This window comes from Ranitomeya variabilis, chromosome 3 (genome assembly GCF_051348905.1).
Source record: "Ranitomeya variabilis isolate aRanVar5 chromosome 3, aRanVar5.hap1, whole genome shotgun sequence".
NCBI classification, from domain to species: Eukaryota; Metazoa; Chordata; class Amphibia; order Anura; family Dendrobatidae; genus Ranitomeya; species Ranitomeya variabilis.
This window is the reverse complement of record NC_135234.1, coordinates 706,807,720-706,822,764: the sequence shown is the minus strand read 5'-3', so window position 1 is coordinate 706,822,764 and position 15,045 is coordinate 706,807,720. Positions and strand designations below refer to the sequence as shown.

The following is a 15,045-nucleotide window of genomic DNA, read 5'->3' as shown; positions in this document are numbered from 1 at the left end:
GGCTCTGGGAATGAGGGGAGCGAAAAATGAACACGGAAAAATAGAAAATCCCAAGGTCATGAAGGGGTTAACGGATGTCTGAAAAAATACATTTTACTTAATGGGTGAGTGTGCTTTACAATGAAAAAAATAATAAAAAAAAAACGTCATCACGCGGACATTTCTCACTGATGTGTGAGTGCAGCCTAAAAGGCGTATTTTATATGTCACTACTGACAATAATAGCAGATTTTGTGTTAATCTTATAGTCCCTTTTATTACATAGAGCAGTGAATGTACATATTTATTTACTAATGTGTCTCCTATAGACTACAGCAAAAAAATCTAATTACCAAACTATCTGCTGTATATAAGGGACAAAACTAATTGTCAACATGCTCTTAACCCTTCCTGTGTCCCTTTGCAACATTTAAAAAGCTGCTGTAGAATTGGTAGATATTGAGATCTCTTCTGCTGCTCTCTGTTTTATACACTTAAAGGGGTATTGCAACTTTACAAATGTTATAATAGATGAATGTGGATAAAATCTGCGCTGCTGTGACAAATAATGGATCCAGATATAGTTATAAGGTGTTCGGGTGGTTTATTCAACGCGTTTCGAAGCTCATGGCTTCTTCTTCAGGAAGTTTCCACACAGAGATATAGAGAGGTATCTCTGTGTGGAAACTTCCTGAAGAAGAAGCCATGAGCTTCGAAACGCGTTGAATAAACCACCCGAACACCTTATAACTATATCTGGATCCATTATTTGTCACAGCAGCGCGGATTTTATCCACATTCATCTATTATAACGTCTCTAAGAGGTCGCAGCGCCGACCTGTGGATCTGCAGCAGCTGACTAACTACACGCCTTTACTGTGTACCACCATGTGAGCAGTTCTCTCATAATTGATTAGAAGCAATCCTGAGGATAAGACCCTATTTGCGCTTTTTTTGTCTCCTACTTTTCTATACTAGTAACTTTATAAATGTGACATCTATCTATAGGATGTTTGTTAAGCAGAATCTGACACCCAGGTTTTTGCCACGAAATATGAGAACACCATATTGTGGAGACAAAGACCTTGATTCCAGTGATGTGGCACTTACAGGGCTGCTGCTCTAGTTTTGATAAAATCACTGGTTTAACAGCAAGAGATTATCACTACAGAGTTCGTAAATCTGCCCCATATTAATGTGCTCTGTAAAACCCAAACCCCACCAGGTTTCTGCCTATGCACAGTGTATACAGGAAGCTGCTAATCAGTGGTGTGGGCGGGGTTATACAGAGCTCAGCATGTAGAGAACTGCTAGATCTGCAGCAAAGAAAATGGTAATTTTTACCAAAACTGCAGCAAGCAGCCCCGTAAGTGATACATTTCTAGATACAGGTGCTCTGCCCCTACATCATGCTGCTCTCAGATGGGGCCTCAAAAACCTGGTGACAGATTCCCTTTAAGAGGGATTCCAACCATTAGACCTCCATAAGTTGCAAGAACAGGGGACACTGGCTGCATACCCATGGATACCCAGACCACTAAGTCACTATTGTATTTGGCTATAGCTAAACTGGGAGGGTGAAGAAATTCGTCAGTCTTCATGGTTAAGCACTCTTCTCAGTGGTATCCCCAGGCCATGTACCAGCCCCCTTCCACATTAGACAAGTCACCAATCAGTGGGGTTTCACAGATTAGCTGGACTGGCTTCCACATGATGCATAGTCCTTTAGTGCCTGACAAACGGGCAATCCCCGCATGTTTTGTGTCGGCCTAAGGCCATGTGCACACGTTCAGGATTTTTCGCATTTTTTTCGTGTTTTTTCGCTATAAAAACGTGATAAAAACGCGAAAAAAAACGCTTACATATGCCTCCTATTATTTAGAGGGTATTCCACATTTTTTGTGCAAATGTTGCGATTTTTTCCGCGAAAAAATCGCATTGCGGAAAAAAAGCAACATGTTCATTCAAAAATGCGGATTGCGGGGATTCCGCACACCTAGGAGTGCATTGATCTGCTTACTTCCCGCACGGGGCTGTGCACACCATGCGGGAAGTAAGCAGATTATGTGCGGTTGGTACCCAGGGTGGAGGAGAGGAGATTCTCCTCCACGGACTGGGCACCATATAATTGGTCAAAAAAAAAGAATTAAAATAAAAAATAGTCCTATACTCACCCTCTGATGGCCGCCGAAGTGTTCCCGCCTCTCCGGTGCATGCTCTCTCTTCCGTTCCTATAGATGCCGGTGTGGTTCAGGACCTGTGATGACGTCGCTGTCTTGTGATTGGTCGCGTGACCGCTCATGTGACTCACGCGACCAATCACAAGCCGCGACGTCATCACAGGTCCTGAACCACAGCGGCATCTATAGGAACGGACGCCGCTGAGGAGATCGTCTGGGTGAGTATAACCATTTTTTTATTTTTTTTATTTTTTTTAAACATTCTATCTTTTACTATAGATGCTGCATAAGCAGCATCTATAGTAACAAGTTGGTCACACTTGTCAAACAGTAGGTTTGACAAGTGTGACCAACTTGTCAGTCAGTTTTCCAAGCGATGCTACAGATCGCTTGGAAAACTTTAGCATTCTGCAAGCTAATTACGCTTGCAGAATGCTGAAAAAACGCAAAAAAAACGCAAAAAAAAAAAAAAATGTGGATTTCTTGCAGAAAATTTCCGGTTTTCTTCAGGAAATTTCTGCAAGAAATCCGGACGTGTGCACATACCCTCACAGCCGTGAAACATGTGGCCGCAGGGACTCTGAACATCTCACTGTAGCACCCGCAATACTCCGTGCATGCCCGAGTATCGAGCACTTGCGCTCGTCACTAGTGATAATCTCTTAATGATAAAACACTGTATTGAAATTATAGCTGAGCAAAAGACGCACATCACTGGAATCAGCCTCTCTGCCCCTGCATTGTGATTAAATAGCAGTAACCTGCTGACACATTCCCTTTACCCTCAATAAATGAATAGATACACCAGCTCAGCACAGGCCGCGTGTTTTTAGGTTCTGTTCTTGTGACTGGCTTGGCTTGATTGGCAATAGGAAAGCTATCGTCCGTCATCATATAAAATCTAATTTTATTGGGTTTTCTCTCATTACTTCATCCCTAAATTAATTTGTAGGGAACTACAGACCTTCACTTATTTTAGTAAACAGGGCATGCTCTTAAGCTATGGGGGGTTAATGATGGAAACTGCCTAGCTGTCTAGTAGATGGGTATTCATTTTTGTAAGGCTGGAATACTCGTTCCAATCATAGTGCAGCTCGCTAGGGATAGTGGGAGTTGTATAAATCCGTATGTACTAAGTCGTGCATCCAAGCAACTGCACACACACACAATTTTCTATTAATGCTATAGTTTTTGAATGCCGCTGATTTGGAGCTTTGTGTCAGAAAAATGTAGCTCCCACCATATCGACTCTTCAGAGAGGAAGAGGACTTGAATGCTACTGTCACCTATTGGAAGTAGCAATCCTAAAAGGATATCCTAAGTCATATGGCTACTTCCAAAGCTATATAGTAAGGCTTGTTAAAAGGTCGATGCTGACTTTTAGATTCGCTACTTCCAAAGTCATATGGCAAGGCTTGTTAAAAGGTCGATACTGACTTAGGATCGCTACTTCCAAAGTCACATGGCAAGGCTTGTTAAAAGGTCAATACTGACTTTTAGGATCGCTACTTCCAATAGCTGGCAAGAGTGTTCTAGTCCTCTTCCTCTCTAAAGAGGCAACTTGCATATTTAATTTCCCACACGAGCATGCATGGCATATAAGTCTCCTCACTCTGATATGCCAGGCCTGGCATGTCACTCTGCACATGAAAAAATGTTACCCCCTAGCTCCCATGATATATAATACTGTTTTTCAGAGCATTAGAATTCTGAAAAAATAGTAAATAACCCCCCTGATAAATGTCTCAAATCCATTCTTTGCCATCAGGCTCCAGGGTAACGACACAGGACTGTTCCAATTTAATTAATTTTCCAATGTCCATAACTGTTCATCCTTAATTATGTGTTCCTCCCCCGGCTCCTGGACAATGCAAACTTGTCACATAAGAAACTGGGGTCTAGTTGTCACAGAAGAGCAAGTGACGGCCATTTTAACATTATACTGGACATATGGAAACAGGCTAGTAAATGACTTCTGATCGGCAAATATCTTGACGGTAGGCAGTTGTTTATCGCTGTATATCGCAACGTGTAAGTGTCCAGCTAGCCGCACACATGAGATGGCTATCGGCTGCTTGTTCGGCAGACTATCTCGACCTTTCACATGTGATTGCGATAAGCTAATGTCTGGTTATATCTGTTCTTTTAACCCCTTAGTGACAGAGCCAATTTTTACAATTCTGACCACTGTCACTTTATGAGGTAATTACTCTAGAACGCTTCAACGAATCCCACTGACTCTAAGAATGTTTTTTCGTGATATATTGTACTTCATGTTAGTGGTAAAATTTCCTTGGTATGACTTGCGTTTATTTATGAAAAAAAAAACTGGAAATTTGGCAAAAATTCAGACAATTTTGCAATTTTCAAACTTTTAATTTTTGTACTGAGAGAGTTATATTGCATAAAATAGTTTATACGTAACATTTCCCACATGTCTACTTTACATCAGCACAATTTTGGAAACCATTTTGCAGTGTGGAAGGAAAAAATGAACATTTTACTATGTAAAATATGTGAGGGCAAGCCATTGTTTGGGTGCATGGCAGGGCTCAGAAGGGAGGGAGTACAGTTTGACTTTTTGAACCTAAAATTGGCTGGAATCAATGGCGGGCGCCATGTCGCGTTTGGAGGCCCCTTGATGTACCTAAACAGTGGAAACTCCTCAATCCTAACTCCAACCCTAACACAGGCCTACCCATGACCCTAAACCCAACCCTAACCACAACCGTATCCCCCACACCACAACCGTATCCCCCACACCACAACCGTATCCCCCACACCACAACCGTATCCCCCACACCACAACCGTATCCCCCACACCACAACCGTATCCCCCACACCACAACCGTATCCCCCACACCACAACCGTATCCCCCACACCACAACCGTATCCCCCACACCACAACCGTATCCCCCACACCACAACCGTATCCCCCACACCACAACCGTATCCCCCACACCACAACCGTATCCCCCACACCACAACCGTATCCCCCACACCACAACCGTATCCCCCACACCACAACCGTATCCCCCACACCACAACCGTATCCCCCACACCACAACCGTATCCCCCACACCACAACCGTATCCCCCACACCACAACCGTATCCCCCACACCACAACCGTATCCCCCACACCACAACCGTATCCCCCACACCACAACCGTATCCCCCACACCACAACCGTATCCCCCACACCACAACCGTATCCCCCACACCACAACCGTATCCCCCACACCCCAGCCGTATCCCCACACCCCAGCCGTATCCCCCACACCCCAGCCGTATCCCCCACACCCCAGCCGTATCCCCCACACTACAGCCGTATCCCCCACACTACAGCCGTATCCCCCACACCACAGCCGTATCCCCCACACCACAGCCGTATCCCCCACACCACAGCCGTATCCCCCACACCACAATCCCATTTCTATCTCTGGTATGCTATATCATAACAGAGGAGAGAGAAATAAATGGGAAATTGGACTTTTTTTCTTTTATTTGCGGTCGCCGTTATTCACTTAAAAATGGCGATCACAACACTGGGGATGGTAAAAACCAACCCGAATCATGTTCCCTGGGGTCTCAGCTACCCCTGGTAGCCGAGAACCAGGAGATTTTCCGATGCTGGGGGGAAGGGGGTGCTTTACCCTTATTTCTCAGCGGCGCTGTGGAATAAGTATCCTTAACTGCAGCCGTTAAAAGGCGTATCGGCGTCATTAAGGGGTTAAAGCAAAAGGGTATTGAAATCTCATCTGCCGATCCTTTTTTTCTCTGACATGAGCTGTCTGGAGATAGTACAGAGGCCCTTATACACATCAGATCCCACCGATACGGACAGTTAGGTCAACTTTCATCTAATGCAGTGTTCCCCAACTCCAGTCCTCAAGAGCCACCAACAGGTCATATTTTCAGGATTTCCTTAGTATTGCACAGGTGATGGAATTATCACCTTCAATACTAAGGGAGTCCTGAAAACATGACCTGTTGGTGGCTCTTGAGGACTGGAGTTGGGGAACACTAATGTGTCTGTGGGGCTTAGTGACCTCCATCATCTACTATAGGTTTTCCGTGCTGCAGGCGCTTTCTAGAATGCGCTACTCCTGACAACCTAGCAGCTTTCCAACTTGCACAGTTTATACATGTAACTTTTTTTAGGCAGGTTTTTCATACTCCTTAATGTAATGTCTCCATTTTACCCCCCTTCTTCGTTATACAAAGTATGACTCCTATGTAACGGTAACCCACACACGCCATGTTCTTGCACGCTGTGGATGGAGGACTGGCTTATACAGTCTTATGTACTAATAAACTGTAGTTTTATGTTTTTTTATGGCTGGTCCTTAAGCCCTTTTTACCTGTCATGTCACGCTTATTTCCACCTAAATCGTAAGCGCTTGTGAGCACGGCCTTCACTCCCCTTGTTTGCTTTTATTACTCTGTAATGTCTGAATTGTCTGTACCTGTGAAGAGCTGCGGAATGTGTTGGCGCCACATACAAAGTAGTAGCATATAACCCACAATGTCTTTATTTTCTTGTTGTAGATCATAAGCCTTTCTCCTTCCGAAGAGACAAATCACATGGAGTCTCCTTCCACATCATGCGACACAACCTCTGCCGACCCCCATTCCCTTAACACAAGAACCTCTAGTTTTGATGCGTCTTTGCCTGAAATCACTAATCCACTCTTATCTGAGGATCCTAAGGTGATGGAGTTTTGGTAGAACTCAAATGTTGGGCATGGCTGAATGACTGACTGACTGCTTTTCCAATCTAAAATTATAGCAGGAGACTAATCTACTGATTGAAGGCCATATCGTTAAGCCGTTCTTTACTGGAGAGACCAGGAAGATGGTTCTGGTCCTTTCTAGCAATAGAAAGCTTGATAAAAAATTAGACTAACCTTGGTGGCTAATAATATTGATCTTGTCCTGTGCTAGGATCTATGCTTTGTAGCATAATATTTCACATGTATATACTTTTTTTTGGAGGGGTTATGAAGGGACCACAGTAATGCAGAAGATGCTAAATAGCGTCTGGTGATGCATGTTGGTCTTCACGAACCTGTGCGAGAACATCTCCTCCATGGTTTCTCGCTATGGATTCTGTGAAATTCCACTTAAAAGTAAGCGGAAATAATGAATATCGACATCATTTTTTACAATTCCATTTGTATATATTATGAATGAGATCCATATCTGTAGCGTTAATGATGTTGGAAGCCCCGGGCTTACGTTGGTCACAGATCAAGTTTACATGTGACTCTACATGAAAGACAAGTAATTAATGTTAATGAAGTGGAACGTCTTCCTTAAAATGTTGATTACTAAAAAGAATTCTTTTATTAGTGATAGTGAATAATTGACTTGAGTAATTTATTACGTAGGTATGTAGCACTAAAGGTTTGAAGGATTCCAATCAACTTTTTTGTTTTCTTTTTTACAAATTAATTTAATTTTTTTTTATTTTTTAACCTACGCAAAACTTGAGCCTTGGTAATTCGACAACCCCAAAGTAATAATGTTATTGGCATCGGGGGGACAGTGGTAGCTGTTACACCAGTGTCCTGATGGTCTAACACAGTCCAAAGACCCCCTCTCGTTATTTTATAATGGTAGATTGGGGGTTGGACTCTGTTGTCTTTGATCTGTCTACAATAGGTCAGTGTTAAATCCTCAAAAATCTTCCTTTTTTTTTCTTTTTTGTGGAATTAAATATGCAGCGTGATGTTTTCATAAATTTACTACATGTGAAATATGAATGCGCCATGATGAATCCACGTCTGCGTTCTGCTTGTTCACACCTCTCCGCATTCCCGCTGCTTAGTGTATGACACTGATCCGGCTAACCGAGCGCTTCTCACATAGACCTGAATTGATTTTTGTAATAATTTTGCATGTCGGACTATGAGATACACAAAGTTAGCCGGCACCGGGCACCAACTGCTTGTTTTACGATGTGGGTTGCATGTCCTCTATGTGATTCCTTTTCCTATGTGGGAGCCTATTGTGCACAGCGCACATCTGAATGAATTCCTGCCATTTTGGCACAATATCAGAATATCACATTCTGACCACAGTATTTTGCTAGATTTGCACATAAAAAAAACTGCTCTATGCTGCTGTTCTGAAGGCATTTGGTGCATTGAAGACTCGATTCTTTCATTTTAAAAGGTTGGTGAAAGTTGCTCAATGTTTTCCTTCCTATATATAAGCTGCGTACACACCGACACATTTCAAACCCAGAAACAAGGGAGCGTTCATAGCTTTTGCTGCAGTCACATAATACGTGCTGTGTTCATGTTCTGGCATTCTGTGTTTGGCTTGAATTGGGGGAGTCTTAACATACAGATTCCATAGATTTCCAACCTTTGGCATTTAAGGTAACCGCTTCCTGTTACCCTCGTAATGTTCGTTTGTTTTTTTTGTTTGTTTGTTGTTTTTTTAATTGGTTCTGAAATATTTTATGTAGGTGCACATATAAAATGGTTATTACATTATTTTCTAATTCAGTCCTAGTACAAGCCTCTAGGTAGATGAAGAATTTACCAATTTAATCTTTGAGTCAATTATTTACCAGTGCTAAAATCCGCTAAAGGCCATTTCGGCAGGTACATTGGGTGGTTTGTTCAAAGATTTTCTATATATTATGTTTTAAAAATAATTTTGGCTTTAACTGAAATTTTTTCTAAAAGACCTCCATTTACAAATTTAACATCCCCCCAGCCTTATAAAATCTTACTAATGGTGCTCACATCATGAAGGCTTTCCTGGCATACTGTAGAGGATAAAGCCTCAAGTGAGTCATCATCATGAACCAATATAAGATCTGTATGTAGAGATGCCCCTTCTGGGGGAACTCAGGGGAATGATGCTTTATTCAGTTGTGGAAATATTTCTTTATGAATAGACTGTTCAGACGCCATGATCTGGAGGACTGTTAGGACACATTCAGTATTTGTAAGCCAAATTCAGGAGTGGGTGAAAAATACAGAAGTGGTGACGTGTTTCTATTATACTTCTCTGATTGTTCCACTCCTGGTTTTGTCTTACAAATACTGATGTAAAATACTGACCAAATACTGAATGTGTGAACGTGGCCTAAGCTATAAAAGCTCCATAGAATTCAGCATCAGAAAGTATCAATTAAATAAGGTTTTCTTTGGTATGTGACCATGACAAATTTTTTTCTTTTATCCATATTACCCACACACACACACACACACACACACACACACACACACACACACACACACACACATACAGTGGGTGCAGAAAGAATTCAGACCTCTTTACATTTTTCACTCTTTCATTGCAGCCATTTGGTAAATTCAAAAAAGTTCATTTTTTTCTCATTAATGTACACTCTGCATCCCATCTTGACTGAAATAAAACAGAAATGTAGTAATTTTTGCAAATTTATTAAAAAAAGAAAAACTGAAATATCACATGGTCATAAGTATTCAGACCCTTTGCTCAGACACTCATATTTAAGTCACATGCTGTCCATTTCCTTGTGATCCTCCTTGAGATGGTTCTACTCCTTCATTGGAGGCCATCTGTGTTTAATTAAACTGATAGGACTTGATTTGGAAAGGCACACACCTGTCTATATAAGACCTCACAGCTCACAGTGCATGTCAGACCAAATGAGAATCATGAGGTCAAAGGAACTGGCCAAGGAGCTCAGAGACAGAATTGTGGCAAGGCACAGACCTGGCCAAGGTTACAACAGAATTTCTGCAGTACTCAAGGTTCTTAAGAGCACAGTGGCCTCCATAATCCTTAAATGGAAGAAGTTTGGGACCACCAGAAGTCTTCCTAGACATGGCCGTCCAGCCAAACTGAGCAATCGTGGGAGAAGAGCCTTGGTGAGAGAGGTAAAGCAGAACCTCACGATCACTGTGGCTGAGCTCCAGAGATGCAGTAGGGAGATGGGAGAAAGTTCCACAAAGTCAACTATCACTGCAGCCCTCCACCAGTCGGACTTTTATGGCAGAGTGGCCCAACGGAAGCCTTTCCGCAGTGCGAGACGTATGAAAGCCCGCATAGAGTTTGCTAAAAAAAAACAAACATTAAGGACTCCCAGACTATGAGACGAAGATAGACCTTTTTGGTGATAATTCTAAGCGGTATGTGTGGGGGAAACCAGGCACTGCTCATCACCTGCCTAATACAATCCCAACAGTCAAACGTGGTGGCAGCATCATGTTATGGGGGTGGTTTTCAGCTGCACGGACAGGACGACTGGTTGCCATTGAAGGAACCATGAATGCAGCCAAGTACAGAGATATCCTGGATGAAAAGCTCTTCCAGAGTGCTCTGGACCTCAGACTTGGCTGAAGGTTCACCTTCCAACAAAACAATGCCCTAAGCACACAGCTAAAATAACAAAGGAGTGGCTTCAGAACAACTCTGAGACCATTCTTGACTGGCCCAGCCAGAGCCCTGACCTGTTCACCATTCAACCTGACAGAACTGGAGAGGATCTGCAAGGAAGAATGGCAGAGGATCCCCAGATCCAGGTGCGAAAAACTTGCTGCATCATTCCCAAGAAGACTCATGGCTGCACTATCTCAAAAGGTTGCTTCTACTCAATACTGAGCAAAGGGTCTGAATACTTATGACCATGTGATATTTTAGTTTTTCTTTTTTAATAAATTTGCAAAAATGTCTACATTTCTGTTTTTTTCAGTCACGACGGGGTGCAGAGTGTACATTAATGAGAAAAAATGAACTTTTTTGAATTTACCAAATGGCTGCAATTAAACAGAGTGAAAAATTAAAGGGGTCTGAATACTTTCCGTACCACTGTATAGACATATACACACATATATTCATATACACACATATAGAGTTATATGAAAAAGTTTGGGCACCCCTATTAATCTTAAGCTTAATGTTTTATAAAAATTGTTTTTTTTCAACAGCTATTTCAGTTTCATATATCTAATAACTGTTGGGCACAGTAATGTTTCTGCCTTGAAATGAGGTTTATTGTACTAACAGAAAATGTGCAATCTGCATTCAAACAAAATTTTGACAGGTGCATAAGTATGGGCACCTCACCAGAAAAGTGACATTAATATTTTGTAGATCCTCCTTTTGCAAAAATAACAGCCTCTAGTCGCTTCCTGTAGCTTTTAATGAGTTCCTGGATCCTGGATGAAGGTATTTTTGACCATTCCTTTTTACAAAACAATTCCAGTTCAGTTTAAGTTTGATGGTCGCCGAGCATGGACAGCCCTCTTCAAATGATCCCACAGATGTTCAATGATATTCAGGTCTGGGGACTGGGATGGCCATTCCAGAACAGTGTAATTGTTCCTCTGCATGAATGCCTGAGTAGATTTGGAGCGGTGTTTTGGATCATTGTTTTGCTGAAAGATCCATCCCCTGTGTAACTTCAACTTTGTCACTGATTCATGAACATTATTGTCAAGAATCTGCTGGTACTGAGAGGAATCCATGCGTCCCTCAATTTTAACAAGATTCCCGGTGCCGGCATTGGCCACACAGCCCCAAAGCATGATGGAACCTCCACCAAATTTTACTGTGGGTAGCAAGTGTTTTTCTTGGAATGCTGTGTTTTTATTTGCCGCCATGCATAACGCCTTTTTGTATGACCAAACAACTCAATCTTGGTTTCATCAGTCCACAGGACCTTCTTCCAAAAAGAAATTGGCTTCTCCAAATGTGCTTTTGCATACCTCAGCCGACTCTGTTTGTGGCGTGCTTGCAGAAACCGCTTCTTTCGCATCACTCTCCCATACAGCTTCTCCTTGTGCAAAGTGCGTTGTATAGTTGACCGATGCACAGTGACACCATCTGCAGCAAGTTGATGCTGCAGCTCTCTGGAGGTGGTCTGAGGATTGTCCTTGACTGATCTCACCATTCTTCTTCTCTGCCTTTCTGATGTTTTTCTTGGCCTGCCACTTCTGGCCTTAACAAGAACTGTACCTGTGTTCTTCTATTTCCTTACTATGTTCCTCACAGTGGAAATTGACAGGTTAAATCTCTTAGACAGCTTTTTGTATCCTTCCCCTGAACAACTATGTTGAATAATCTTTGTTTTCAGATCATTTGACAGTTGTTTTGAGGAGCCCATGATGCCATTCTTCAGAGGAGATTCAAACAGGAGAACAACTTGCAAGTGGCCACTTTAAGTAGCTTTTCTCATGATTGCATACACCTAGCTATGAAGTTCAAAACTCAATGAGGTTACAAAACCAAAAAAAGTGCTTTAGTAAGTCAGTAAAAAGTAGGTAGGAGTATTTAAAACAAGAAAATGATAAGGGTGCCCATACTTATGCACCTGTCAAATTTTGTTTGAATGCAGATTGCACATTTTCTGTTAGTACAATAAACCTCATTTCAAGGCAGAAACATTATTACTGTGTCCAACAGTTATTAGATATATGAAACTGAAATAGCTGTTGCAAAAAAACCAATTTTTATAAAACATTAAGCTTAAGATTAATAGAGGTGCCCAAACTTTTTCATATAACTGTATCCAGATATACACACACAGGTATACATATATATATATATATACACACATACACACAAATATACATATACACACATATATACACACACACATATACGCACATACACACTCATATAAACATATACACACAGACACATATACATACATATATACATATGTACACATACATACATACACACACATACATACTGATGTGTAACATAACTAGACACAGCCATCTGACCTTGAGGCTTTTGTTTAATAATTTAAAGTTGATTACCATGTTCATTTTTTTTAATCAAATTCTCACATTTTAGGCGGACGCTGCTCTTGATGAAGACGATGCAACTGTACAAGAAGACGACCTGTCGGGGTCAATGAGTGAGATGCCAGTAGTGTTTGAATGTAACGATAGCTATAGCCTTGAGATGGCCGAGGAAGAGAAGGATGATCGGATGATGGAGCAGTATGCACTGGCCCAGTATGTTTGTTTTTGTTTTACATTTCATATATTTTCTTTACTTGTTACAGGCTTTCCACTGATCAAAGCATCAGAGGTGTTTTTTGTTTTGTTTTTTAGAGAGACATTTTATTGGATTAGTGGTATCGAATTAAAACGTTGCGTCAATGATGCGTTTTCTGGAATGCACCGTGTTTGCAGTGTACACTGGGGATACACGAGCTCTCCCCATTGTGCACCTCGGAAGCCTGATTGTGTGGCTACACCATGGCAAAGCATACGTTGCCTATAGATCCTACGTTAAAAAAATATCTACTTAATGGTTTGTTTTTTGTTTTGTTTTGCGACACGTGTTTTCTGGTCAACTGTCCTTTTAGCCTCTGTTGGGCTGGTATCAGTGTTGGAGAAATAGGAGCCAATGGATATCTTTATCCTATGCAGCAGCTTTACTGGCGCATATTGCTAACACATTCGGAGACTGCGAGCGCAGTGTGAACTCAGCCTTATTTAGTTGGACAGCGAGCGTTCGCTTTTATCATTAATGTTTGTATTCTATCAAGATGGAGAGAACGGGGCAAATGCGGCATTTCAGGACTAGAGAACTGGATTTGTAACGTGTGCTCTGGTGCTATGACTGATGGGGACTGTGGGTAAAACATATATATAAACATAATCACTTATCACTTACGAAGTTTTACCGATGGTCTCCTCTATAGTTCCTGTAGGTTACAGTACACATTATAACTGCTGTTTTTTATTTTTCCTTTCTTCAAAGCTTTGGAGATGGAGACCGAATAACACCACCACCTCCTTCACCTTTCTTCTCCGCCATACTGGCTGCATTTCAGCCGGCAGCCTGCGATGATGCAGAAGAAGCATGGCGTAGCCACATCAATCAGCTCATGTCTGATTCTGATGGGTCGTGTGCAGTTTACACCTTTCACGTCTTTTCCTCCTTATTCAAGGTGGGTTCTGCCAGTATCAGGCTCAGGGTGTTGTGTTCAAATATCCAGAGCACTTTCATTTTTTTCATGGCGAGGTCAAAGTGTTACACCATAATGAGGGACCTATCCCTGTAGTTAGGGTTTAGCATATTGTGTTAATATAATCCATAGGTTTCTGAGGCTGATTTTTTTTATTTATTTTTTTATTTTGATCCAATGGGTCTAATTGCTTCTTGCAGAGTATCCAGAAGAGGTTCTGCTTCCTGACCTGTGACGCGGCCTGCTATCTTGGAGAGAGCCTTCGTGGGATTGGGTCCAAGTTTGTCAGCACATCCCAGCTACTGACAATGTGCTCCGAATGTCCCACTCTGTTTGTGGATGCCGAGACTGTGAGTGTTGGAAAGGATTGATCTTTATGTGAAAAATTGGGGCAGTTTTGAATATTTGTTTTGTAGTAATACCCATTTCTTTTAGTTTACAGGGATATTCCCATCTCTAAGATCCTATCCCAGTATGTAGTAGGTGTAATAATAAATAGTAATATTAGCAAATACCTCCAATTAGAAATGTATAGTTCTTCTGATACACTATGTCTCTTACCCCATGTGCAGGGAATTGTAGTAGCTTAGGTATCCATGGTTACGACCACTTACAGCTAATTAAGTGTCACTATGTGAGTGGTCATAGCCATGGATACCTAAACGGCTGTAATGCCGAGCGAATCAGAAGAACTTTTCTACATTTTTAATTGGAGGTATTTGGTACTATTACTATTACACCTACTACATATTGGGATAGGATCTTTTGGAGATGGGAAAACCCCTTTAATGTGACTCTCATACTTGCCAACTCTCTTGGAAAAGTTGAGACCTCCCTGACACATCTACGAAGTGGTACCATAGGTGTTTTTTTTGCAGCGTTGAAAGCACATTCAGTGGTCATTATAGAAGTGTAAGGAGGGCAGGGAAGGGACCTAAAAGTGTCTTAA

The 15,045-nt window shown here is 41.7% G+C and overlaps 1 protein-coding gene across 7 annotated transcripts in view; it reads left to right on the top strand.

Annotated features, from left to right (window-relative positions):
- FRY (FRY microtubule binding protein) overlaps positions 1-15,045 on the top strand; it is a 396,668-nt gene that overhangs the window by 358,892 nt on the left and 22,731 nt on the right. For all 7 annotated transcript variants that reach the window (XM_077298259.1, XM_077298260.1, XM_077298256.1 and 4 more), the window contains 4 exons: positions 6,710-6,871; positions 12,971-13,134; positions 13,889-14,078; positions 14,297-14,446. In XM_077298259.1, coding sequence (XP_077154374.1) covers positions 6,710-6,871; positions 12,971-13,134; positions 13,889-14,078; positions 14,297-14,446 — 666 coding nt within the window. The remainder of the gene's footprint in view (positions 1-6,709; positions 6,872-12,970; positions 13,135-13,888; positions 14,079-14,296; positions 14,447-15,045) is intronic.